Source organism: Nicotiana attenuata, chromosome 1, assembly GCF_001879085.1.
Source record: "Nicotiana attenuata strain UT chromosome 1, NIATTr2, whole genome shotgun sequence".
Taxonomy (NCBI): Eukaryota; Viridiplantae; Streptophyta; class Magnoliopsida; order Solanales; family Solanaceae; genus Nicotiana; species Nicotiana attenuata.
In genome coordinates this window covers 6,470,489-6,497,950 of record NC_031989.1, presented here as the reverse complement: position 1 = coordinate 6,497,950, position 27,462 = coordinate 6,470,489, and the positions used below count along the sequence as shown (strand labels likewise).

Sequence of the window (27,462 nt, the reverse complement as noted above, 5' to 3'; positions counted from 1 at the left end):
ACAGACTTAAAAACATAACACAATAACTCTTCCTTTCAACCAATTCTTCATTTTTTTTCCTTACCAAAGCAAACGAAAAAGAAAAAGAAAAAAGGAACTATAATACCCCCACTATATTTTTTGTTTGTCACCACGAAGGGTATTAATGAGATAGATGAGATCCCTCCGCCCTTAATTAGATATTTTTAGTTCGTGCCCTGAGAACTGGAAAGCCATTATATCGATACGGACCACTTCCCGTTTAATGGATCCTCCAGGGAGCAAACCTTAATTCGTCGGGTCCATGCAGGGGCAAAGCAACGCGGTCATAAAAGTGGTCAATTGACCACCCTTCATTGAAAAATTACACTGTGTGTATGGTAAAATATTACGGTTTAGAGGTATATAACACATATTGAACACCCTTTATCGGGAATTTTTTTCACTTCTTCAAATTTGAAAACCCTTGGAAAAATTCCTAGCTTCACTATTGAGTCGATCTACACTGATATATCAGATAGTTATTGAAAAATACTTGTTGTTTGTCGTCCAATCCTATACAATGTAGTGTATTATACTGTTGTACAACAATGGCGCAAGGCATTGACAACCATGCATGACGTGCTTTCTTAAGCCTAACAACTTGCATTATACTACACACTATCTCCCATTACATCATGTGCTTTCGACTTCGTAAGACTTCCATTGGACTACACACTTAACTAATTTCTACACTCCTTTCATCTAAAGTTTCATTTCTTAAGGAATCAAAACATTTTCAACCACTTTCCTTACTTCCCAATAAGGGGGAAACTTCATATTTTAATTTACATTTGCCCCTATCTTAACTACTTACGTTAGGACACAAAAAACAACACGCGTCTGCTTCAAACATTAGTTGTTGCTTGCTTTAATGCTGAAATTTCAATTTCCCCTATTATGCAAAGTGTAGAAAAATGGAGATTCTAACCTTAGAAAGTGAGCCATGAAAACAGCAAGAATAAGGATCTCCTTTAACTTTACGTACAAGGAATATATCCCATACACTCCAACAATTCTCAAGTATTGCTTTACGTGTGGGATATATCCTAATTATCTTTCATTAATTAGTATTCGTAAGTAATAATAATTATATAAAAAAATAATGTCGTGTCTTAGATTAGAAAGTTGCTTCGACACAAATCATTCTTCTTCTTATTAAACAAGAGATTATAAGAGAGTAGCAGAAAGAATAAACAAATAGTCAAAACCAGAAGGCCTAGCAGAGCCAAAATGGATAAAAAGACAGTTATCCATTGATTATTGTCCACTAAAAATAGGTTGAATAATAAACTTTTTAAAAATAGGTCAAATATGGATAAGATCCATTTATCCACTTAACCAATGGATAACCTATGAGTTTAACTTTTATATTTGCAAAAACTCAAAGTGGAGGTTACTCAAGTTTGAAAGATTAGAAATTCTCCCAACAGTGATCATATTGAAGAAGCCATGGATAATATGGATATCCATATTATCCGTCGGTTAACCCATTTTTTATCCGTATTAAATATGAATCGTGTCGGATGCATTACCTGTATTCAACTCGCCCATATCCAACCCGACCCATCCGCTTGCCACCCCTACCATAAGCCTTAGCATTTACTGGGGCATTTGCACAAATGGCCCTTTTGAGATCACTATTTAATTCTGTCCCTTGCTAATCCAGTGCGCGCGTTAATTTTGTCTACACAAAAAAAAAAGATACTTCATCTGGCTGTTTTAACGGCAAAACTAGCCAACATTTGGCCGACCGTGACAGAATCTAAAGAGCAGCCTTAAAAGGCCAGACGATGCAAATAATCTGCATTTGGGATCTTTACATAAATAGCCAGCCATATTCATTTTTTACTTTTCTAGCCATATACATAGATTATACATAATTATACACAATATATATATATATATATATATATATATATATATATATATATATATATATATATATATATATATATATATATAAATTATGCATATATCATACCTCCACCAGCTATTTTTAGGTTAAGATGGTGGGTGGGCGGATATTTGGATTAATTCTTCACAAAAGGATAGAAGAGAAACGACCATGGATATGAATCAAGAATTCACTCAAATATCAGGCCCAAACATCACCCTCTTGTTAAATAGTTACAGAACAATTTGAAGAAGAAGAAGAAGCTCCACCAGCTTTTTATTAAGAGAAAAACTTGGTCAAGATTCTGGTGCTAAGTACATACCTAATCCTAACTAATAACAATGTGCAGGAGAGTTGCACCTGGTTTACTACACATATGTAGGTCTAGCACACTAGGATACATACACTTGTATGATTAACAATTACACATCGTTAATCTATAACACTTCAGGCCTTATGAAATTAGGGAAATGATTAAGAGGAAACCGATGATCAAGAAAAGCATCTTCATAAAGAATTTTGTTCCATCTAGGTGGTTAGAGTAATGGAAACCATGAGCATAACCCCCGTGAAATGAACCGGAAAAGAGGTAAGGGACTCCTGTAGTGGCCCCATAAACAGTGGCATCATGAAATCCATGTACATGAAGGTTAAAAAAAGCTGGAATAGCTCCAAAAAGATCAGATAACATCGAGTTTCCAAACCTTGCACTTGGCATGGGCATGGGCATGGGCATGGGCCTGAACCCCCCTATGGGATCCAATTCATCATGTCGGAGATAGTCCATATCTACAACTGGAGCAGTTTGAGGTCTCTGTCCCATTGGACGCTTAGGTATATTGATCCCAGGTACTAACCGAGATCTTGGGTCAGAACTTGATTTGCCTCGTCCATATATCGGAACCAACTTGTGCTCTTCTACGAGAGCCTTACATACTGGGCACTCGTGGGAATGTGAATGAACTTGCAACCATTCGTAAAGACATGGCCAACAATAAAGGTGGCCACAAAGAGTGACTATAGGATCTTGAGCTAACTCAAAGCAGATATTGCATTCAAAATCACCAGGGTCAGAATTCATATCTGCTGAACGCAAAGCATCCATTGATTCACCTGTCCAGAATTGAAAGCCTGCAAAAGCAAATGATAACAGGAGGCCCGACTTCTATTAACGTAGTGACATCATGGAATGGAATAACAAGAAAGAAAGAGTATATACAATGGGATCAGAAAATGTGAACCAAACATAGAGCAAATAAAGATAACAATTTTTGTGTCCATTCACACAGGGAACCATGAAAAATAACATAAATGGCCTTCTGGAGAAAAAGGGAAATGAAAATCAAATAATAATAGTACGTAATGCTACTCGCCAAAGGCCTAAATGTTTTTTATCAGAAGTTGTTAGATGATTCAGCTTGGGGTATTGAAGAAGCTAATATGGACAAAATTTCCATACTGTATTATTACTTTCCAAGACCTAAACATCAAATAATGTAAATAACTTATTACCCTCAGCTTCGTCAATCTTCCTCCTGAACTTTCACGCTTCATAGACTAGGAACCAAGTTGGAAGGAAATGAAAATGTTTCGTGCATAAATTTAAGTAAAAAGTAACTTCGAAGGACACTCATTCCCGCATATAAGTGAAGGTGTTTTCTTGACATTAGTTTGTTAGGAAAGGCACAGTGGTATTTTAGTTCAGTATAAGCTGGGGTAGTCTTTGGCGCCATAATAAGAGTTGTCGTCGTGTGAGGATTGAGGTCATAAGTTCAGGCCGTGGAAATAACCTCTTGCGGAAATGAAAGGTAAGAATGCATATAATAGATTCAATGTAGCCTCGCTCTTCCACGAGCCCGGCTAAGCTTAGTGCACCGGCCTGCCCTTTATAAGCTATTTTTGTCATGAAGCATTGCTTATCAAAAAAAGATAGATTTTTTCCATGAACTGCAAACTCAATGGTTCCCTTAGCCTCTTGCAGAAATGAAAAGTAAGAATGCGTACAATATATCCAATGTAGCCTCGCCCTTCCCCGAACCTGCCTAAGTTTAGTGCCACCAGTCTGCCATTTATAAGCTATTTTTGCCATGAAACATTGCTTGTCCAAAAAAGAGAGATTTTTTTCCTTGAAGTGCAAACTCACATGATTTCCCTTCTTAGGTGCAATGCCCTTTAAACTACCAAATGATTCATAATCAACTTAGACCATAATGTTGACTACTTAATTCCGTTGAACTTATGCACTCATTATCAACATATGCATCTGAAACTTATACCAATAGAAAGCCATGATATATCCATAGCAACCCAAAATATGATAAAATCAAATATTCACAAACGAAATCTACCCACAAGATAAAATTAGACACCTTTATTTCAAGCAATATTCCAGAACAAGATCCTAGCACAGTGGAACTTAAACCCACCAAAATTTAATCCTAGGATCTCAATACAAACATATACCCACTTCATTTAATTCATTTTCCCTTAATTTATCTTCTCAAAACTTACTTAAAGTTACAAGTTTTTCCAGAAGAAGAAGCGAAACAGATCCAATCACACAAAATAACAATATGTAACAGAGTAAGCTAAAAAGAAAGGAGTACCCACCTAGAATTAGAAGACGAGGAATCTTGAAAGAAGCTGAGAAAGGAAAATGAATGACACCAAATGAAAAAAAGAAGATGATGGAAATCAAGAATGGGTTTGGCTAAAACTTTACACTTGCATACCCAAAAGGGTTTTTTCTCTCTTAGTCACAGACTCACAGCTGTAGTGTCGGTAGGTACCTAATTATTTACTACTCCTACTAGTCAGTCTACTAATATGCATATTAGTCAACGTTAATTACTATGTTAAAGAAAAAATTGGACTACCTCGAACCAACAGTCATCCAACGCGCTATTTGGAAGTCTTAAACTGTCAATTTCATTCAAACCAGGGATTTTACTTGGATTAGTATCATTAATAATTAATTAAAGCAGCTGGCTCTCTTGCTCGGATAGTTTTTAACTTGACTATTGAATGAATATTTATTATTTTCAGAAAGATTAATGTACATGTAAAGCCACGTGGAGAAGTGTCGTCAGGTCACTCTCAAATTATAACTAACTCGACCAACAACCTTTCCTTTTTTTCTTTTTCTTTTTTGGATTTGGAATTTAGCCCGACAATTTTTTCTCAATAGTCTCGTCAACATTGTAGCTCAATTTATTAGTTATATAAATATTGATTTTATCGAGAAACAATTCAAAGATTGTTTGGTAGCCAGCGATTGTCCATCTTTTTTAGAGTGAGGGACCGTAATTAGTGGGAAGAACCTTCTAATTAGTTGCATGGTAAGAAATAAAGATATCCACTATAAATCTGTACAAATTTTGGAACTCAAAAGAAAAAAAAAAACCAATCTATCCAATCCATTAGATATATCATAGGAATTGATGGCGATTCGTACCAAGTCTATTTCCTTAACTAGGATTCTGTAAAAAGGACCACCAAAAAATAATAGGACCATATACCCAAACCTATAATAATGCTTCAACTGAAATCATTTTTTATCCTTCCTCAAACAAATTGTAAAACAGAAACTTAGAGAACTAAAATTTTCTCCATCAGCCAAACTTCTTTCTCCAAATTTTTGAAAACAAAATATAAAGTAAAACAAAGGGCCATATGTTTATTTTCTTTTTGTAAACGAAGCAAGGTCAAGGAAACGCTGGTTTAGATTCCATTACCATTTTTGACTGCTTTTACATGTTCAACTTGCTCTCTCATCACGTCTACCCTTTTTTCTTTTCCCTTGCTATAACTGTGTGACCGCTGTTATCAACCAAAAACAAACAAAAAGAAAAGGTCTAATCTCCAGAACGACATTATGACATTGACTCACATATAAAATGGAAGCAGATAAGGTATCCTCCTACAGCAACAAACATACTAGCTACCGCAGACTATCCGCATCCTTCTTGTCGGCCAAAGCGGTAAAGAATCATAGCGTAGTTCTCTTTCGTGCATCTTCGCTCGGGCAAAAAATGTGATAAACCGCGATCTGGGCTAAATTAAGCTCAACTCTGCTTTGTTATCAGCTCAATGTCTGCTCCAACTTCAGATATTTTTGCGTCTTTAGATGCCTTTGCTGCTTTTGCAATATTTGCAACGTCAAAGTCCATTGCAATTCTTTTTACGACACCCTCAAGCATCTATTAATGAAACAAAAACAAAAATTTACTAGGATTTCCAACTTACAACAACACGTACTGATAAAATAAGGAGCAGGATACCATTATAAAGGAAGAGACATCGCTAAAAAGATTCTCTGTGATGCAATAAAGCTATAGAAGAAATGATGAAACTCCAAGAGTAAGATTGATGAGTCCAGTAGGGACTAACATGTTTATCAGTTCTGGGATTTGAGATTAGCAAGGCAGCATTGAGATTGGAATCATTTACAGGATCTATTCTCCATGTTTTGTGCAATCAATTTAACAGAGATGAGAGATGAAATCGACAAGGAAATGCCAACTTTAAAGTGAAATCATCATGGGCACAGCATAGCAACTGCCGCTGTTCAGTATTTTGTAGTTAACAGGTTCATGCCTGAATCCTTCAATACTTTTTTTTAAGTAATGGAGTTCCAAACATGCAAGAACAAAATCTCAACAGCCAACAGTTTAGATATTATGAATTAAAAACAGAAGTAAAACAAACGAATTTTAGGTACCCCTTTACTTGAGAGCTTAGAAATCGATAGGTTTGAGGCATACTTCCTACTTAGAATTCAAGAACAGAGCTATGAGAGTACCAAACATACCAGTGATCCTATGGCAACCAAAGCCCGAAATTTTGCATCGGCTTCAACACTTTCCTCTTCTGCAATCTTCAGGTAGAAAAGGTATTTCCGACCAAAAGTCCATTAATACTTTGTTTCACAGAAGTAGAAGTGAAAGACACGGGAAGGGGAAGGTGGAGACAATTGGGAAGGGAAGGTCGAGGTTCCAGAGTCAGAATAATCACTAAATGGTAAATACCTCAAGCGCAGCCGAAAGAACTTGAGACTGCCCTTCCTCATCCTTCTTTTCAATCAATAGAACAGCATAGCTGTAAACTCAATCAATCACTGGGTAAGAACAATAACGTGAAAGGAAATAGTTGAAACTGGATAATATCAGAAATAAGGGCAGAAATAGATTCATGTACAAAAAGAACTTTTACTTTTGTCATCATCATCTGATTTACCTAGCATTAAAAGCGGTAAAATATTTTGCAAATAGGTTAACCAAAATGCATTGAGCAAATGTATAACCACTTGTCTTAGCTTGATTAAGTTGAAACTAAATGCTCAGAAAAGAGATCGGGAACTATTGCAAATAATAAATTTATCCATTCACAATCATGGCCTGCATCTGTCTGTAGTCATTTACTTCCACTAACATTCAGATTGTCATAAATACTTTTAACTAGGACATGAATCTATTCACCATGCCTCCTATTCCATTTTTGTTTTCATTAGATTAATGTTTTACCCTCCACCTTTAGGAAGATAGTGTGTTCAGTTCCTAAGCATTAGAAGCTACATACCTCTAATGGCATGGCTTTCTCTCTCTATTGATGAAAATGGCTCCACAAATGTTTTACATTGGGATTTTCCCAAGAAAGCTTCTAATTGAAAATTCAAGTCGAAGAATTTGGTCAGGACTGACATGAAGGCCTAGATCATTAACTTCTTGAAAAGGTAGTACACACATATTTCTATTTCTGAAACCTTTGGACAACCACTCAGTGCACTTCTTTTAATTTATGATGGTGGTTGCGCGGCCTCGACAAATTCCATAGGGTACCTGCCAGTGTTGTGAAGAGCGTGAAGCGAGGAAAAGCGACGAGCCCCTTTTCGCTTAAAGCGAGAAGCGAGAGCGAAGCGCTCGCTTTTTTGAAGTGAAGCGGAATTTTAAAAAAAAATATTAAAAATAAATACGGCATAATATACGAAGAAGGCAGTATAACCGAAACGAAAAGATGGGCAGCATTTCAATCTTTTATCACTGAAACAGTGCAAGAAAATGAAGAAGAAGAAGAAGAAGAGGAGAAGAATGAGAAAGAAGAACTGAAGGGGAAAAAAAATTCATCAGCATTTCGCTGATATTTGGACACTGAAACAGTGAAAGAAAAAGAAAAAAAAGGAGGAGGAAGAAGAAATCATATACATGGGACCAAACTTGATGATCTTGAAGTTGAAAAGGATAGAAAACTTCAACCCTAGTTCGCCTCTTTCTTTCTCTGTTGTTACTGCTCGATAGTGTTTCAAAAAAAGATAGTTTTTTTAATTAAATATGTTGGCAAACCCAGTTATAAAGAGGAACGCTCGCTTCATCGCTTCTCGCTTTTTCAGGGGAAGCGAGCGCTTTTGTAAATCTGACTACGCTTCAGCTAACAGAAGCGCCAGATACCTCGCCTCGCTTCGCTTCTCACTTTAAGCGAGGAAGCGCTCGCTTTTTACAACCCTGGTACCAGCTACCTCCCACCAGGACACGATTTGAACCAAAGACCTCATAGCTCTCCCCGACTTCAATGACCATTAGGCCCACCCTTGGGTGCCCACTCAGGTCATTACTACTAAATAGTTTTGTTTGCTTTGTCCCAATAGATATGTACCCGCTCCGGTTCATTTTATATGGCAGCGTTTGACTGGGTACGAAATTGAAGAAAAAAAGACTTTGGCAGATACCAAAAGTACCTTTAGAACTTGTAGTCATAGACATGCTACGGAATTTCTATGGCTATAAGACCATGTCATTAAGGGTAAAATGGGAAGTTAAAAGTTAAATAGTTTCCAAATATAGAAAGCTGTGATACTTTCCAAAACAAATTAAAAAGTAATGAGTTCCATATAAAATAGATCTAATATGGATCACATGTTAAACTTTTTTGCTTTCTTAAACATAATGTAAGGATAAAGGTTATGTTGATAACAGGAAAACAGGAAATGAGGGTCTTATGTAAAAATAATATGTTGAATATCATACAAAAATTTATCCTTCTAGAACTAGGAACATTATTCTTGAATGAACAAAAAATTAGGTTGTCAACTGTTTTAAAAATAGGGAGTGAAACATCAATCTTTTGGCAATCAATCCAGTCAACACCAATGATTTCGCTGGATCTAACAATAACGTAGAACTGAAAACCGGACTCACCAAGGATGGCGAATGGGCAATACGTAGAGGTTGCTCCGCTTCCTATGGATTGTTTTATAGCGGTACGATTAGCATTGTCCGTTGGAGTTAAGGGAATTGAATACTTGGAACAGAAAAGGCTAAAATAGAGATGTTCAAAGTAGAGAGGCAAGGGGAGAGGCCAAAAGGTGCTTTTAGTTTAATACAAAGAATTTTCAATATCCCGGTTCTAATGGAAAGAGACGTTGTCTATCGAAGCTTCTGCTCCAATGCATATGAAATCAAAAGCATCACACAACATCAGCTAGCACGAGTGAATTAGCCAGAAAAGAAAAAAAGCAAATCGATTAGTTTATAATCAGTACATCCCCCAGAAGCCTAAACACGATAAAAATTTCTGTTCATGTTCTACCTTTTAGAAGGATGAATTCACAGACTATACTCCATTTTCTCGCCAAAATTACTACCTAATTAGACCTGATTACACTTCTATGGGTCTACCGGAAGAGGCGAAACAACTTATGATATAGCTACAAGAGAGCAAACAAAAATAAAGAGGCAGTTCTGTTGAGTTAAATGCACAAAAAAGTCAAAAGAACAAGATTTCCATTAGTTCAATTTAAAGGGCTAGACTTTGGATGCTTTAAGGGTAACACTACCCTACCACAATAAATATGAATTGATGCAACGGAGAACATGAATATCATGAAGCAGACAGATTAACCATGCAATGGAAAGTCATCCAGACAGACGTTTATCCAACTACTTACTTGAGTATCAATGTCGAATAAGCTAACTGCACATTCTTATTGGAAGATAAGTAACAAGTGGAAAAGGCATCCAGAACCTACGAAGACAGGAAAAGAAAAACAACACATAAACCACTGTTAATCTGTACAAGTCACATAAAGGCCCCTAAAAATGCATAAAAACCAAAAAAAGTAACGGAAATGAACAAGTGTATGCACATCTTCAGAGAATGCTTATAGCACTAATATCCAATTTCACCAGAAGAAAATAAGGATGCTAACAATCAAGTTTTCAAATTGAGCAGCAGAGATCTATTCAGCATGGACGCATGAAATTCTGGAGGATCTACATCAACCATGAAGCAACAATTTTTTTTTCTTTTCGATTGGTAGGAAGCAATAAAAGACATCTAAGCAGGTATTCATCAATCCAATAAGCATTAACCAACAACCACCGCACAAAAACACAAGGATCAAGGGGAAACATTCTCAAAAATAATAATAATAATAAACTACTGAACAAATTTAACTTCTAAAAGGAGAACTCCTAGCAAGTATGCCACCATAGCATTCAACATGGAACAATCACTAACCTCCCCGCGATGCTTTAACAACCAATCATGATAGGATCCATTCTTGAAGAGGTTAGTCAAAGCCCGAACACTTGTCAGAAGATTTGCAGGAAGTGGAGGACTAGTAGTGACCTTCTTGATCAACTCCATAAGCACATCTAGGTAGAATTAGAAAACTAGAGTCACTGTGAAACCCACATGATAGAATAATTGGTAATCATCGCCATTCAAAAAGTATTTAGAAGATTTGGTATTTCAACTGGCTGAATTAACAAGGGAAATTCAAGATTCACCCCCACCCCCTTTTGCATGTTAGGCCAGCAGCGAACAATGGCATTCACCACCAAACTCACTCACAGCGACAGTAACTAGATTTTGAGTGCACTCATATTGTACAGGAAGGGAACAATTACCAATTACAACTATGAAACACTTGCACAAAACCTTTTGTTGAAGTGGTTCATAAATACACTTCCACATAAAGAACAAGCACTGCAGTCATAAAGAGATTGCAAATTCAATACCATTGGGATTGCTGACATGCTTGAAAAGTACAGCAGCACCATCAGCGTGCAGCATAATCATTCTCAAAATATCAATTACTGCCATGGAAGATGATACGATGAACAAATATCAGAACAATAAGAGAATTAAGACAAATCTTTAAGAATAATCAAGTTGGATTTGCATAAGCACAACCATGTATGTGTTTCTTTCATAGCAAAGGACTAGCATGGCATCAACCACTTTACAGGAACACCTCTAATATCCAATATATAGCTACAAGGAAAATTATGCAATCTCTTTTGAGTTACTTCTTCTCAACAACTTCCATTTCTATGATCAAAGATGGAAGAATTGAAACGGTTTCAATAAACACAAATTTTAGTAAATTAGGAAAACTTTGAGCACACAAGAAAAATCAAATAAAAATAATCCAAATCCAAATGGTTTTTGCTTATGAACTAAGCTAATCTTTTCCACAGGTAGAGATGAAATCTGAGCATGTCCTGTTTAAAAAAGGATGCGGGGAGCGAACTATAAAAAAAGAGATAGAGAAGCTGAAATATAAGGAAGAGAGAGTCAGCCGAAGCATACACTTTTTCTTAGGTTATTTGACAACCACCTGAAATTGCATAGTTTTGGCTCTACACCTCCTTTAATGGATAAATTACGCCAAAAACACACGAACCGACAACAAAACTGGTTTTTCCGAAAAATTAGCTGCACTGACAGCCTGTTTCGTCTAAATTAAGGAAATGATGTTCCCTAGTTGAATAAGTGATTATTAAATAATTGAGTGAATACAAATAAGGATAATTAAACTGTGGCTATATCACTAGTAGGGGTGACAAACGGGCGAGTCGGACCAGATATGGGACGGGTCAAAACAGATAATGAAAAAACGGATCAATTATCCGACCCGACCATATTTAATACGGCTAAAAAACGGGTTACCCGCCGGATAACAATGGTAACCATATTATCCATGGCTTCTTGAATATGATCACTTTTGGGAGAATTCCTAGTCTCCCAAACTTGAGGAACTCCCAATTTGAGGTTTTACAAATGCAAAAGTTAAACGCATTAGTTATCCATTGGTTATCCATTTTGCAAAATGGATAATATAATTCTTATCCATATTTGACCCGTTTTTAAAAAGTTCATTATCCAACCCATTTTTTAGTGGATAATATGGGTTATTAACTGTTTTCTTTTAACCATTTTGCCACCACTAATCACTAGCACATGACGTACTTACAAAAATTAAACACTAATCCTCATTTTGAATATATTATCAAACCAGGGAATTCAAATTAAAACACGTTAAGAGATCCAAACCAAATAGGCCTTGAAATTGATAATCAATTCCTACTAACACATAGCATTCACTGTCATTACTCAATGCCTACACTTCTTTGCTTCTAATTTAAATAGTATATCTCAGAAGCACCTGGAAATAACATCGTCAACGGCCAAGTATTTAGCAACTTCAGCACCATTGCAACATCATCATCTGAAAGTTTAGTGCTATGATAGTGTGATGTGTCCTTCAAAACATTAAGGATAGAAGCCAGTCTGGACATATAAGCCTCAGTCAAAGCCATATGTTTTTGCTCCTTCAGCATAATTTATTGAACAAGTGTTAGTAATGAGACAAGGCACAAAAAGGAAAATAGACCTTTCTCAAATTTCAGATTTTGAACATGACAACATATAGATATATTCCATTTCAGTGATCATAAAGACTTGGACACTATTTTTCCAGACAAAGCAAATTGACTACTTAATCACTCAATTGCAAGAAGACGAGCAGTCATTTTAAAATGTTAGTTTTTTATCGTTTTTATAATGTTAGTTATATACATACCAAGGTGGAATAGTCGTTATAAAATTATATACATCTTGTGATTGGCAGGACAAGAAAAATTTATATCGATTACAAATACAGAACTTACCGAGCCAGATAGTAAAGTACTATTGAACTCCGAAATTTTCTTGAGGATACCGTCAAATTGTGCTGCATCAAAGACAAGCATTCCTTTCTGGCAAGAAAATGAAAGCCTGTTAGTTGAAGTACTACAAAATTATGGTATCAGTAGAATAAAACCAAAATATCTTCTGCTTTAAAGCAGCAAAATGCTCTTTCATCTGTTCAATACTTCGCAATAAGCAAGCTCTATTTTTCATAGTTTTGCATGCATAACAGTGGACTTAATGGTGTGGTTGGCTTCATTTATTCATTTTTTGGATAGAGGTGGTTGGTCTCTTTTCAGAGATGTAATACTATCAAATAGCCAAATATGATGGTTGCTTCATATATTTGGACACAGTTCATTTCTCCACATTAAGATTGAGAGAACCAGACAAGCAGAATAGGGGGGAAAACCATTCCATATGTTCATCATACCATCAAATTCATCCAGATAGATGGAGTAATATGTACATAAGTTTCATTAAGTTTACATCACCATAATCCGTAATTACCTTTTATTGTATACTTGGACTGACTATGCAATCCTGATCACAAGCCAAACTGAATTGCACTTTTACTTATGCGATTACTGAATGCTAAAGCGAGTCAAATAAACCTATTTGCTATTTCCTATCATGAAACATCTACAATAATGCAAAGCTATTGATGAATAGAAGCCAAAAGAGCTCATTTTTTTGAAGTGCCAAATTGACACTATACTAAAAATCCTCTTGATATATTTAACATTTCAGCAACTTATATGTGCTGCACTAAAAACCAGTGATGACACTGAACAAACAAACTCTAAAATGTTCATCTTTAACATACTTGGCTGCAGCTATGCCTACAGTTATATGACTGGATATACATTAATATGCAGAACAAGGAGGTCATTCACTGGCTGTAGAATTGAATTCAGTACCTTGGGAATATGCTTGAAAGTAGGTTTTGCTGCAGTAGCTGTTATGCAAGTAATAGTGACAAAATGTAAGTTGATTGTATAATGACGGCAAAAATGGCCAATGAAACAAGGCATTTTAGAAATACTTCAAACTTACCAACTGGCTTTGAAGGTTGACCAGGTGTATAAGCGCTATCTGCAAGCAAGAAAATAGGAACATATATGAGACATGTTTTTGTACCATGAAAACAGAGGAACAAAGTGGAGGCAGCAGAGATATCAAAAAGTGAAGTATTATTCCATAACCAAATAAATATTTCTTACTGCCAGTGTAGGGGTCACGGAATGATGGATCTGGAGTAAACTGTCTCTGACCAGTATTTTGAAGAATGAACTCCACAATTTGTTCACGGAATGAAAGAGGCAGATTCTCTTTGAGTAGCCACTTGTCAGCAACGTCATATGGATTATCTGTCAATTAGTCAAAAGAATGTTTGGATACCAGATCAAGAAGGACTTCCTTAGAAAGATAAGCGATGCCCAAAAAAGAAATTAGATAGCGAATGATAGCAGAAAAAAAATATTTATAAGTCGAGATTGTGCATATCATAAACTTCAAAACATAAAATCCATGTAAAAGGCATGCAGGAACAAGTGCAACAACCCTAAAAAGTCAAACAGAATTAGAAAAACATATACGTCCTTTCCAGGGAATATTTCCCAAGCTTTCAAGTTTGATCTCCTCTCGACTTGCTTCCTTAGTACCAACTTCACTTTAAAATGTAATTTAAACCTATATGTAAGTGATAGGACCTACTTATAAACCATCCACAAAATACTGCTTAAACTTATCTTTCCTCCAGCAATTAATGTAACTAAAGAGTTCTGATAATTTTAAATTCAATAACATAAAAATGAAAACCTAAATCATGCCATCGAAGTTTTCATGCCAAAATTATTTCAATTGGGAAAATTCACGTAAATATGGATTTTTAATTTTCGATTATAATTAAGCAAACCACATGAGTATAATGATAAGAAGGCAATAATGACAAATCACAAAAACATTCCCCAACTGGATAAGATGTCATCAAAACCTAGCCACCTCCTACTAGCAAATGTAACCCCCCACCCACCCACCCACCCACAAAAAAACAGAAAAGTCCCATATCTATTCAAGGACCCGTTAATACAATATAGGTACCCATATAAACCAGCTAAAACATATGCAAACTCAACAAATGAAGGGACAGCAAACAAAGCATAAGTGCATCTCTTGGACCATTTTGCTGCATGAGAGATACAGAAGATAGTCAAGCATAATCATGGATGCTTAATCTTAGAAAAGTCAAAGTAAGATGTGGCCAAGCATTAAGAGTTCCCAACACCATGCTGACAAAAAACAGAGCATTATTCCAGATACTACAGATACATTCTCCTTCAATAACTCGGAACAGTAAGCAAAAACTAAAATACCTGAGCGATTGTAGGGCAATTTGCGAACAGGTTCACCATCTCCAATATCAACATCAAACACTGGGTGCACAAAATAAATTAAATGGTGACTGGAAGTAAAAGCGCGAAAAGACCAGCGAGAAAAGGGTAGAGCAGAATAAGCGGTGCCAACCATAATCATATTGGATTCCATCATGAACAGGACGTGTCATGCCATCATCAGGCCCATCAACCACTTCACCAATCTAAATTGATAACAAACAGCATAAGAAACAGACACCTTAATGACATGATTTCAGATCAATGAGAAAACAAAGCAGGCATATGACAAAAGCGTCAAGTCTGTAGACAGCCTAGTAACAGAAGCTACTCAAGTGCAATTATGACTAAACAGAAGAACACACATCACAATAAGTGCAGGCCGTGTAAAACGCAAGAGCAGTGACATAAGCTAATACAAATTAGCTATAGGATGGGCATGCCTATTCATAACAATAGTTTTAGCTATTGAGCACAAGAAACTATCAAATAAACACAGCAGAGGGTTCCCCCCCCCCCCCCAAGCACCTTCACGGGTGCCCCCAAAACAAAAACAAAAAACTCAAAAAGCCCAGAAGTCTAGGAATGAATATGATCAAATTGGAGAATATAGCAGTGAAAGCAGAATATAAACATAAATCTAATTATTACTTTATCCCACTTCTGTTCCATCATATTCCATGCATATGCCACTCCATTGTCCCCTTCACGGACAACTTTAGTCTGGCCATCACTAGTACCTTCTCAACACATCAAGAAGCAAACCATTAGATAGAGGAGAGAACTTCGATTCAATATTCACCTCCAATAACAAAGGCTTCAGGCAGTCAACAACAACAACAACCCAGTATAATCCCACGTGGGGGTCTAGGGAGGGTAGTGTGTATGCAGACCTTACCCCTGCCCCGGAGGGTAGAGAGGCTGTTTCCGAAAGACCCTCGGCACAAGGAGAAAGGCTTCAGGCAGTGCCAGATATTATTTTTCCTATTACCCTTCTGTTCCTACAGGCAGGTTTTATGTTTCCAATATTGGAAAAAGCGAATACAAATGAATAAGCAACTACCTTTTTTCTTCTTTTCTAATTTTGATAGGTCACATATCCAACTTATCAAATTACAGACACCTTTCTTTGATTGATCCAACAGTAAATTGGAGAGACAACTTAATGAAAAACGATGAGCCAACTCAAACCATTAATAATTAAGACAATAGCAGTATGTATTAGGCTTTATCATAATAATCAAACCTGGAGTCTGTAAGGCCTCTAGCCCAGGAAGCTCTTCCAACTTCAACCCTCCAACTTTTTTCCTGAGATGAAATGACATAAAACTTGAATCAGACCAACCAATATATCATTAGATAAATAAATACCAACAATCCTTGAAGCATCTTTTGATTCAAGAGCAACATGTAAGAGAAAGAGAACAGCTAGAAAGAGGTTTAGTTTCGGCAAACTTCATGTACACACCAGACCTGAAATTCTAGAATTTCCTAAGATAGCAAGCACTTTTACGACACAAAAAAAAAAAGACAAAGGAGAAAACAAAAACATAAAGAGGACACTCGAACAGATTTTGCAACTGTAGACTTGATACAACGTGATTATCATGAGCGAGTACAGCACGGCGAAGTATTTTATCTTACACTAATAATCACATAAAAGTTAATGCTGGCCAAAAGGGATATTGCAAAGACTAATCAGAATCCAGAAAGTTATGGCAGAGAAAGAGTAATTAGAAGAATCTGGATGCCGAACCTACTGAGCTTGTACTGTGAGAGTTGGGCAGCATATGACTCTAGTTCAAGCTGGTCAGCAATCTTATCCTGATGGGCTGTCCAAATTCGCACAACACCGTCAGAGCATGCGGTAACAATGTCTCCGTTGTCTAAGAATTTGGCATCCCAAACACAACCAGGATGCTCTAGGCTTTGGACACAAACTCCATCTGCAACATAGTGATGTCACGTCCATGATCAGGGGGGACAATCAAATAAGAAATATCATAATGTAAGAAAATAAAGGTAGTCAAGGACATTAACAAATTACAGTTAGGATACAGCAGTGGCTACTATGACAAAGGGCAGCCAACATGGAATCCTCAATAGTACGTGTAACAACTAAAATTTCGTTCCAGAAAATAATAATCAAGACAAGAAATATAGCGACAAATAAAAGTATTTGTATTTCAATAATTTATGCAGGTTACAATCTTTGAACAATCTTAAGTTTAAAAGATGTAATCCTCTGATTCTTCTCCTCACGACCGTCAATTCAAAAGCTTCGCTTGTTCTTGAATTGATGGACCACTTGTTGTTGGGATTTGACCACGAATGCGGAGCTAGGCTTTGATCACAAACGTGGAGGATGGAAAACTTGCGGCTCACCCCTTGGAGACGACGACTTCTTGCTATGCGGAAGACTTGTGAATCACTACTGTGAAGGAGAGCTTCAATATGTATCTTTTTTTCTGTCCTTTTGGCCTTATGGAGACCCCTATTTATAGTTGTAGGGGAGGGAACTTGTGATAAACACATATCTTTTTCCTCCAGTTTGATTGGCCAACTTGAGTCATCAAACCTATCACTAAAGCTATGTGATAAGCTTGCACATAATTGGTTGAACCATGTCATTTGAATATTTGGCGACATTTGATTGGTCCTTACATTTGACTTGCATGCTACATCACTTATGCACGTGGCATGATATTAGTGGTCCTTGATTTGACTTGGCGCGCCATGTCATTTGACACGTGGCATGGATTTTGGGCTTATCATTTGAAGTCCGACGAGATGAACTAGCTCAATTAACTCGGGCTCTTAATTAAATCCATATACGCATATTGGATTTAAATAATAAATTCAATTATTCTAGCCCGTAATCATTTTTTGGGCTGACACGTCTTTAAATTTATCATGTGGTCCAAATAATTTAATGGACTTAAACTCAAATAAAATTCAATCGTCTACAAATGCCCCCTACTTCAAGTTGCGTCGGTTTGTAGACTTATCAAACTTTAACGGCGAGGCTTGAAGTACTAATATTGACAAACTTTTATTTTGTCTGAACCTCAAACTTGACTCCTTGTAAGCCCTTTCCTATTTTGGAAATACAACCTTGTGAATTTACAACATATAGTATTTGGATCGAATTGATTTGGCATTTCGAATTCGCCTTGCGATATTCCAGCCCAATAACTTCAGACTTGAGCCCATCAATACTATAGGAAGTCGTTCTCCTCTTGAAATTGGAAAATGGAAAACCACGCCCTTTTATTTTTTTTAAAAACTTTCAATTGGTATTCCACTTGTTCGGTTTTCCTGTCCAGACATTTTAGGACTCATGCCAACGAAAACTCCCTTTTCTTTTAGGAACAAGAGAGAGCAGTATTTTTCCTTTTCAATTTGTCTTCTTTTAGGACCCAACTTTTCTTGTCCAGAAATTTTAGGATATAAACTCCTCAATCCTGAAATTTGAGTTCTTCTCAAAGAGTGACAGCTCAATGAAACCAGGTTGGGAACGAATCAAACACTACCTTCGGTGGTCTATATAAGGACTCATTCTGATGCATTAAATTCACACCAACTCTTCGAGTCTTTCCTTCCTTCATGTAAGTCCTCATACACTTGTTTTGGTCTGGTTTGCCTCTTATCATGGCGCTTAATAGAACAAACGTCTTCTATCGTTCCAACTTCTGTTGCGGCGGTATGGACTTAGCCTTGCTTTCTTTGCGTTTTCCAGTTGATCATATAATTTATTATGCTCAGATGAAGCAAAGCTTGCAGCTAATGTTGTTCTTCCCTTATTGTCTTTGTGACAGAACTTTCTTGGCAGCTTGGAGAACTTGCGGGAGAAAATTCATAACTTGTTGTAGGAGCACCTGAATCTTAAACGGTTTGTGTTGTTCGAAATTGGACATCCAAATATACAACATATAAAATGATTGGGGTAGAACGTCTTCCAGATGGACCGCAGTAATTTTCCAAAGTTGATCCCCTCGCCAGTTGAGCTTGCTTTCCAGCTTTATGCTCTCTGACTTGTCCTACGAATGTTTTTTCTTCTTCTTGAAATTGACTCTACATTCTTGCGTGTAGTAACTTTATCTATCACGCTTCACAAATCTTATCTCTTCATTTATTTATATTTTGCAGAACTTGCAAAGAAGCTCAAGGAGTCCGGATATCAGACCGAGGTGTCATGCAAGATGTGGAGCCACCCCTTCACCAACTATTGCACTTGATTTGTTGATAGTCTTGAAGTTCATAAATGGCGGCTCTCATGTTGATTAGGACCTTCAACCAACAATTAAGGATGGCATCAAATGCGGAGACGTCATACAGACTTGGAAAAGCATTTAGACGATTCAGCAACAAAGCCTAGTTTACGATCATCTTCATGATTTAGGCTTTTGTATAGAAAAATGTCTAGTTCCTGTTGTCTCTACACTTTTGGATGTATCAACTTTTGTGGTATTGAAGCTTACTTCAACGCAAATCAACTCCTTTTCCTCATAGATATATGCCTCTACACTTGGAAGAATTAATGTAATGATCCGATGACGCCAAACTTTTATTTTTTTAAAACTCATGCGACTGAACTTAGAATGAAACTCTAAGCTGCCTACGTACCTCGGTGGAGAGGATCAAGTCATAACGTAGTTCAGAGGGATGAGTTTTTTTTTATTTTGGTCTTGACTTTTGCCTAGGCCGCCTCTTTCGAGATTTTCAACCTAGCAGACTCTTTTTTTTTTTGTTGGCCGTACACAGTTTAGACTCATGCGGGCCAGGAGTGTAGCAACGTGCAGTTTAGGCTCATGCATCAACGAGCGTCATGACTTGCAGTTTAGGCTCGTACGTCGAGGAGCGTTGCAACTTCAAGGATAGTACTTCTTCAAAAACTTGACATTGATAGGGCCGATTCTCATGCCATCTGCATCAACCAGCTTGTAAGCCCCACTTGAGTAAGCTTCTTGTACAACATATGGCCCTTCCCATTTTGAAGTGAACTTCCCTACAGGTTTATGGGAAGTAATTAAGGGTCTTCGTACGGCAAGGACTTGATCTCCTACTTGAAAGGATCTCGGGCGAACTCTTTTATTGAAGGCGCGAGACAATCGCGCTTGACTCTGTTGAGCTTCCAACCTCTTCTCATCAAGAGCCTCCAACTCTGCTAATCGAAGTCGAGCATATTCTTCATCGGTGATCCCTTCTTGAATAGCCAGTCGTAATGAAGGTATTTGACGCTCAAGTGGCAAGACGGCTTCGACTCCATAAACGAGTGAATAAGGAGTTGCTTGTGTTGGCGTGCGGTGAGTCGTCCTATATGCCCATAGAGCTTCTTCCATACATACGGTCATTCCAATCTCGTTTGGATTTGGAGACTACTTTCTTTAGCAAGTTGCAAAGAGGTTTGTTGAATGCCTCAGCTAGACCATTGGCAGCAGCATTGTACATCGAAGAGTTACGTTGCTTGAAGCCAAAGAGATCACAAACCTTATTCATCAACCTATTATTGAATGGCTTTCCATTATCCGTTATTATGTAACGAGGAATGCCAAAGCGATAAATAATGTTTACTCGGATGAAATTTGCAACATTTTCCTTCTTTACTTCCTTAAGAGCAACAGCTTCAGCCCATTTTGAGAAGTAGTCGGTTGCAGCCAGGATGTATAGGTGCCCACCAGAGGACTTTGGCAGTGGTCCAACAACATCCAATCCCCAAGCTTCAAACGGCCAGGATGCCACAGTCGGGTGCAACACTTAAGGAGGTTGATGAATAAAATTCGCATGGAATTGACAAGCCTTGCATCTTCGAGCGTAGTATCCCATCCTGATTGACCACTAACTGGGAGTCTCCAAAGACTTGCAATTGCAATTGCTTCATATCAACGGCCATTTTGAGCCGAGGATGGCACGAGTGAAGCAAAATTTTGACAAAGGTTATATGGTGCCTCGTAGATGTGTGAGAATCACAGGATGTCTTAAGTTGTTATTGGTAAAGAATGCTCGGTGCATGGAGCAGGAAGATGTTTGTTTGTATTGGGATGAGGTCATATCCTGCGGTGTCAGAGTGCTAATGAGGCACGGGTGGTTATGTTCGTTTGATCAGGTGAATTGCAATTTGAATAAGAAGTAAATGACTCTCGAGAATGGTTTTAATGTGTTCAAGATTCTACATGTAACAATCAGGTGTCTTAAGGTTGTGTATGTGGTTAGAGACTGTGTTTTCATTGGAAAAAGGTCAAGACTTGTGGTATTTTTATGTTAATTATGGGATTCTATGTATCAGTATCTGGAAAGTAAAGGTAACGGATTTAGATTCGCAGGAAGTTCTTCAAAGTAAAGTATTTTGGAATGTGGTTGATACTCAGCAACATTGTTGGAACAGAGTTGTGTCAAGGTGAAGGAGTAGGGCAAGACTTCACCTTGGGAAGTGACAAATACTACGCCAGCACCAGCTCCTCCACGATGTGCAGCACCATCAAAGTACATCTTCCATGGAGGTTGAACTTCAACAACCATTGCATCCTCATCAGGCAGTTCGTCAGTTAGCTCCCAGTCATTACGTATCGGATGATCTGCCAAGAAGTCTGCCAATGCTTGTCCTTTTACAGCCTTTTGAGGGATGTACAAAATCTCGAATTGTTGAAATCGGAGGTACCATCTCGCTAGTCGATCACTAAGAACAGGTTTTGACATCACGAACTTGATGGGATTTGCCTTAGAAACAAGACGAACAACATGAGCTGGAAAGTAGTGCTTCAACTTTTGAATTGAGAAGACTAGAGCCAAACACAACTTTTCAATTGGCGAATAATTCAGCTCGCTCGGTGTCATCATCCTGCTCAAGTAGTAAAGAGAGCTTTCTTTCCCTTCACTATTTTCTTGGGCCAACAGTGCTCCAATGGACCTTTCTTGTGCCACAATGTATAGTATCAATGGCTTTCCAGGTATAGGGGCTACTAAAACTGGAGGCTTCATCAAGTAGGATTTAATGCTCTCAAAGGCATTACTGCATGCTTGGTCCCATTTGAAAGGGACACCTTTCTTCATAAGGCGACTTAATGGTTGACACCTCCCAGTTAGGTTCGAGATGAATCTCCTAAGGTATGCTAATTTTCCTTGCAGACTTTTCAATTCATGGATATCCCGAGGCTCGGGCATTTTCGAAATGGCATCCACTTTGGCTTGATCAATTTTAATCCCTCGATGTCGGACAATGAAACCAAGGAACTTTCCAGAAGTAACTCCAAAGGCACATTTCAATGGATTCATTCTAAGTTGCTACCTCCGGAGCAATTCAAATACCGTCCTCAAGTCCTTCAAGTGGTCGCCCTTCTCTCTTGATTTTACCACCAAGTCGTCAACATAGCATTCGACATTCTTGTGGAGAAGATCGTCGAAAATATTCTGCATAGCTCTTTGGTAAGTAGCACCAGCGTTCTTCAAGCCAAAAGGCATTACCTTGTAGCAATAAATACCTTTTGGGGTACGGGATGCATTAAGATCTTCATCTTTTGGTGCCATGCGTATTTGGTTATAGCCCGACGAACCGTCCATGAAAGACATTGCCTCGTAACCAATAGTAGCATCGATCATCAGCTCCGGAATAGGAAGCGAAAATTCATCTTTCGGACATGCATTGTTCAGATCTCTAAAGTCAACGCACACTCGAATCTGGCCATTCTTCTTCCTTACAGGGACAATACTTGAAACCCATGTTAGGTATTTAACTTCACGAATAAAGCCAGCTTCGATGAGTTTGTTAACTTCGGTTTCAATCAAGGGAACCAAGTTCGGCCTAAAGCGCCTTTGAGCTTGTTTAACAGGGCGAGCACCATTTTTGACTGCAAGGTGATGGACTGCTACTTTTGGGTCCAATCCGGGCATCTCATTGTAACTCCAAGCGAAGACATCCTGAACTCCTTGAGTAACTCAATATAAGTGCTCTCTTCGTCAACTTTTAGTAAAGCACTTGGGTAGGTGGGTCTTGATTCTTCATCGGTACCAAGGTTAATTTCTTTTAAGGCATCAACTGTCGTTTTCACTTCTTCTTCAAGTTCAGGTGGAGCATCCTTCGCATCTTCATCTTCTTGAGGGTCCCCATCATTGAAGGATATGTGAAAACACGGTGAAATATCCTCCAATTCCGCATTATCCTCTATTGAAGATGGAACGCCATTCTCAACTTGTACAGTAACATGATACGAAGAACCCACACTTTCTTCATCCTCGTCACGTTCCTTAGTGTAGCCATAGTATATGGCTTTACCTTCAGTACTTCTTCACATGAAACCACAAGTTTTGTTTGTCGCCTCATTCTAGAAGGAACCAAACTTTGGAAATCCTTAGAGATCTCCTAAATTTTGGGTGAAGCGGGTGTTCTTATGCCTTGAAAATTTCTCCAGAACTTGTTCCCCTTCCTTAATGGACCCAATCTTTCAAACACGGAGGTCCTCACAGGTGATTTTCCAAGTCGATCAAAGACAGAAGGCCTGTTAGAAGCTGCCGATTCATCTTCTACAGTGATATAATTGCTGCTTGCCCTTCTTATTGAGATGCGCACGGGTGATAGTTGCTTGTATCCCAAACCTTCACGTGGTTGCCTCGTTGCAGCTTCAGATGGGAGCTTCCCTAACTTTGACGGCTCATTGGGATTGTATCCAGCTTTTGCAAATAGCTTGTAAGCGATAGGATCAAAACCTTCATCTGTTCGCTTTGTAGGGAGTGCCACATTCTGCCAATGATTTTGGGCTACAAACCCTGCAAGCGACTTCAAGGACAACTTTACTGCCTCAATTCGTTTTACCGGAAGAGTTAACTCCTTTAGCGTCTTGGTTTGGAGATTAAATGATTCACCCTCGTCTTTCTTCCTTTTAGGGACATATTGGAGCACATGACTTACTTTCTTACCATAAGACGCAATACCCCCTTTATAAGATTTATTCACGTTGGTGTGTACCTTCTCAGTAACAGCTTTGGCTTTACCAATAGTTACCTCAGCTCTTTTAGTTATGGGCTCGTCATTCTTGCTTTTCATGCCACCATCAGCTTTTATCTCCTTCACAATGCGGTTCTTCAAGTAGAACTTTGCATTGGCGAAGTGGGACTCAGCCTCGGTGAATGGCTCATCATCAGCAACTATCTTCTTCTCGACTTCACCCTCATAGTATTTCAAACATTGATGGTAGATAGATGGAACCACTTTGTTCTCATGTATCCAAGGCCTCCAAAGCAAGACGTTGTATGAAGTCTTTGCATCGATCACATGTAGCCATGGACTTGATTGCATATCTTCAATGGTGATTTCTAGCCTGATCGCGCCTATGGCTCTTTGCCCCCCTTGGTTGAATCCTTGGATCATCACACGACTTTCTGAGAGTTCGTTCATGGGAATACCAAGTTCTTTCACAGTGCGAATTGGCAAAATGTTCACTGAGGATCCTCCATCAACCAAAATTCGATTTACCTTTTCATCACGCATATAGCCAATCAGGTACAATGGGCGGTTATGAAGAGTGTCACCTAGCAGAAGATCGTCATTTGTGAACGTGACTTTTTCCCACAAGCATTAACTTCTTGAGGAGTGGACTCGATGAGCTTTTCCAAAGATGGTGCCAACGGTAGGACATCACTCTTTTATTCCCCTTTATCAGCATTGCAACAAGAGGCCTCAATACCCTCATGGGAAATCTTCGTGCGGAACCAACTTGGTAAGAACTCCTCCAAGGTCACTGGATGTCGTGGCTTTTGAGGATGGTGCACCTCCACTTTTGCTTTCATCAAATATTTAACCGGATTTCGTCTCCTTGGTCTTTTCACCATCATTTTCCTTGTTGGTTGTTCTATTGATTCTTTTCGTGGGCTCTTTTTGTGGTGCCTATGACGAGTCACCAATGTCCAACCTTCATCATCATCAGGTTGATTGACTTCAGCTTTGTTGCTCTCCAGTAATTCTTCATCTTTACTTTCTTTAAAACCACATAATTCATCCGGACTGAATGAGCCAAAGGTGATAGAGACTTGGTTTGCGCTTGCTTTCTCATCTTCAAGCACGATCTTCTTTTCGCGAGCCAAGTCCATGACTTTGTCCTTGAAGACAAAGCACTTCTCTAGAGGGTGGCTTACAAGTCGGTGATATTTGCAGTAATTTGGGTCATTTGTTTTCCCAGCTTCATTTGGTCGCTTCATCTCCGGAAGCTCAATGAGATTTAACTCGAGGAGTTCTTCGAAAATGGCTGGCACATCAGAATCCAGGAATGGGTACTCTTTCTCCTGCATTTCTTTTAGAGTCATCTTTCCACTTGGCTTATCTTGAAAAGAAGTGGATTTCATACTCTGCTTCTTGCTCACCTTCGTCGTGAACTTCACAGGTGACGTGTTAACATTCATAGCTTCTTTGCTTTCAGACTTGGGTACGAACTAGCCCCACTTCCTGACTTCTTGCTTGTCATTCCCTTTGCGAGGTTCATAGATGGGCAGCCTTTCATTTCCAGCGGAGGCCATGCTCAATTCCATGTCATGGGCGCGAGTTGCAAGTTCTTCAAATGTGTCAGGCTTGATAACTTGCAAGATGTAGCGCAATCCCCAATGCATGCCTTGGATGCACATCTCTATGCCTGAAGCTTCACTAAGCCTGTGTTTGCAGTTAAGGCTTGCATTCCTCCAACGATTGATAAAGTCGATAACTGGTTCCCCCTTTCGTTGACGAGTATTTGTAAGTTCTATCATACTCACAGTACGTCTCGTACTATAAAAGCGATTGAGGAACTCTTGCTCTAGTTGATCCCAGCTATCGATAGATCCAGCCTCGAGGTCCGTGTACCACCCAAAAGCATTTCCTTTTAACCAGCAGATAAACTGCTTGATGAGGTAATCTCCATAAGTCCCAGCATTATTCCCAGCATTATTGCACGTCTCCACGAAGTGAGCAACATGTTGCTTGGGGTTACCTTTACCATCAAACTGTTGAAACTTTGGAGGTTGATATCCAGCAGGCATCTTCAACATATCGATCCTTGCAGTGTACGGCTTTGCATATGTAATGGCAGCAACTTCATATTTGTTCTTAATGGTTCCTTCAATGAATTGCTTCAGTTGATCGATTGGATTCATTCCTTCAAATGAGACAGGGATAGCCTTAGAATATGTTGCTCGTCTTAGGGGAGAGTCACTCTCTAGAACTTCTGGGAGCTTGCCGGGTGCATGGGTGGATTCTTCTTCCATCAAGATTCCCACCCTGTCTGTTAGCTTGTCGATTCTAGCCTCTTGATTTTGCATGCATTTGGTCAAGCCAGCGATTGCTTCCGTCAAGTTTGCCAACTGCTCCTCCGCGGATGAAGTATTTGTCACCATGGCTTGTGTCACGGGGGTGATTTATGTCACTCAAATTCTGCCCGAGGTTCATCTCCGTGCGGCAATCAAGCCCAACCTTGATTTCAGCCTTTCCAACACTTAGTTTATTTTTAGGGACGTTTTGAACATAGAATGAAAATAGGCAGCAAAAACAGTAAATAAGGCACACGATATACAGGAATTTCTTCCCAACTTGTATTAATAATGTGAATACAAGAACACAAAAGCCAACCCTATGGCCAAGACAAAGAATTCCCCAATTCCCTGCCCCAAAATGATTTTTCCCACCCTAGGAAATGACTTAGACGAATTTTGGCTAACACAATGCCTTAGACTAAGTTCTGCCCCGTTTTTGGCATCCTAGGCACATATTTATAAGGCTACAATCAGTTGACAAGCCCCAACCGATGGGCAAATAATTTAGGACAAGTACAAAAACGTGCCCCCATGTTTTTGGGCTATGATCAGCATGTCTTTGAAGGAGTTGTAACCGCCAACTGCTCCCCCATGTGCTTGGCACATGTTTTTCAACTGCTGCTTGTGCACAGCATGTGCCAATTTCGACCAGCTGCCTTGTGCCCAAGGCTGGCATTGCGCCCAGCCTTGCCCTTGACACTGCTCCGCGCCAATGCCATTGCCACAGTTCGCCGCCCATCGACTTAGCCGCACACGTTCAATTCCACAACTACCCGCTCATGTCAAGTCGCCCCCAACTTGATCAAATCTGCCCGCATCAATTGCCATTGCTTGTCCCGCATTGCCCTTGCCTTGCCTTGCCATGTCTTTGCCCCTGCTTGCATGGCTTTGCCTGCCATTGCTTAGCCAACCCGCACA

The 27,462-nt window shown here is 38.7% G+C and overlaps 2 protein-coding genes across 2 annotated transcripts in view; both read right to left on the bottom strand.

Annotated features, from left to right (window-relative positions):
• On the bottom strand, positions 2,117-5,929 carry LOC109232656. Its single transcript, XM_019398413.1, has 4 exons — positions 5,867-5,929; positions 5,669-5,734; positions 4,526-4,625; positions 2,117-3,046 (listed from the first exon to the last, which is right to left on the bottom strand). The coding sequence occupies exons 1-4, from the start codon at positions 5,927-5,929 to the stop codon at positions 2,370-2,372; spliced, it is 906 nt and encodes a 301-aa protein (XP_019253958.1). The 3' UTR covers positions 2,117-2,369.
• The window catches only part of LOC109230163 (phospholipase A-2-activating protein), a 31,113-nt gene continuing 9,179 nt past the window's right edge, over positions 5,529-27,462 (bottom strand). Inside the window, exons 7-22 of the mRNA XM_019395704.1 lie at positions 17,033-17,222; positions 16,523-16,584; positions 15,928-16,016; positions 15,410-15,482; positions 15,259-15,318; positions 14,107-14,253; positions 13,940-13,978; positions 13,804-13,841; positions 12,865-12,951; positions 12,360-12,525; positions 10,930-11,007; positions 10,427-10,563; positions 9,855-9,931; positions 6,943-7,012; positions 6,726-6,791; positions 5,529-6,114 (exon numbers count right to left, since the gene is read on the bottom strand). Coding sequence (XP_019251249.1) covers positions 5,980-6,114; positions 6,726-6,791; positions 6,943-7,012; positions 9,855-9,931; positions 10,427-10,563; positions 10,930-11,007; positions 12,360-12,525; positions 12,865-12,951; positions 13,804-13,841; positions 13,940-13,978; positions 14,107-14,253; positions 15,259-15,318; positions 15,410-15,482; positions 15,928-16,016; positions 16,523-16,584; positions 17,033-17,222 — 1,514 coding nt within the window. The 3' untranslated portion in view covers positions 5,529-5,979. The remainder of the gene's footprint in view (positions 6,115-6,725; positions 6,792-6,942; positions 7,013-9,854; positions 9,932-10,426; positions 10,564-10,929; positions 11,008-12,359; positions 12,526-12,864; positions 12,952-13,803; positions 13,842-13,939; positions 13,979-14,106; positions 14,254-15,258; positions 15,319-15,409; positions 15,483-15,927; positions 16,017-16,522; positions 16,585-17,032; positions 17,223-27,462) is intronic.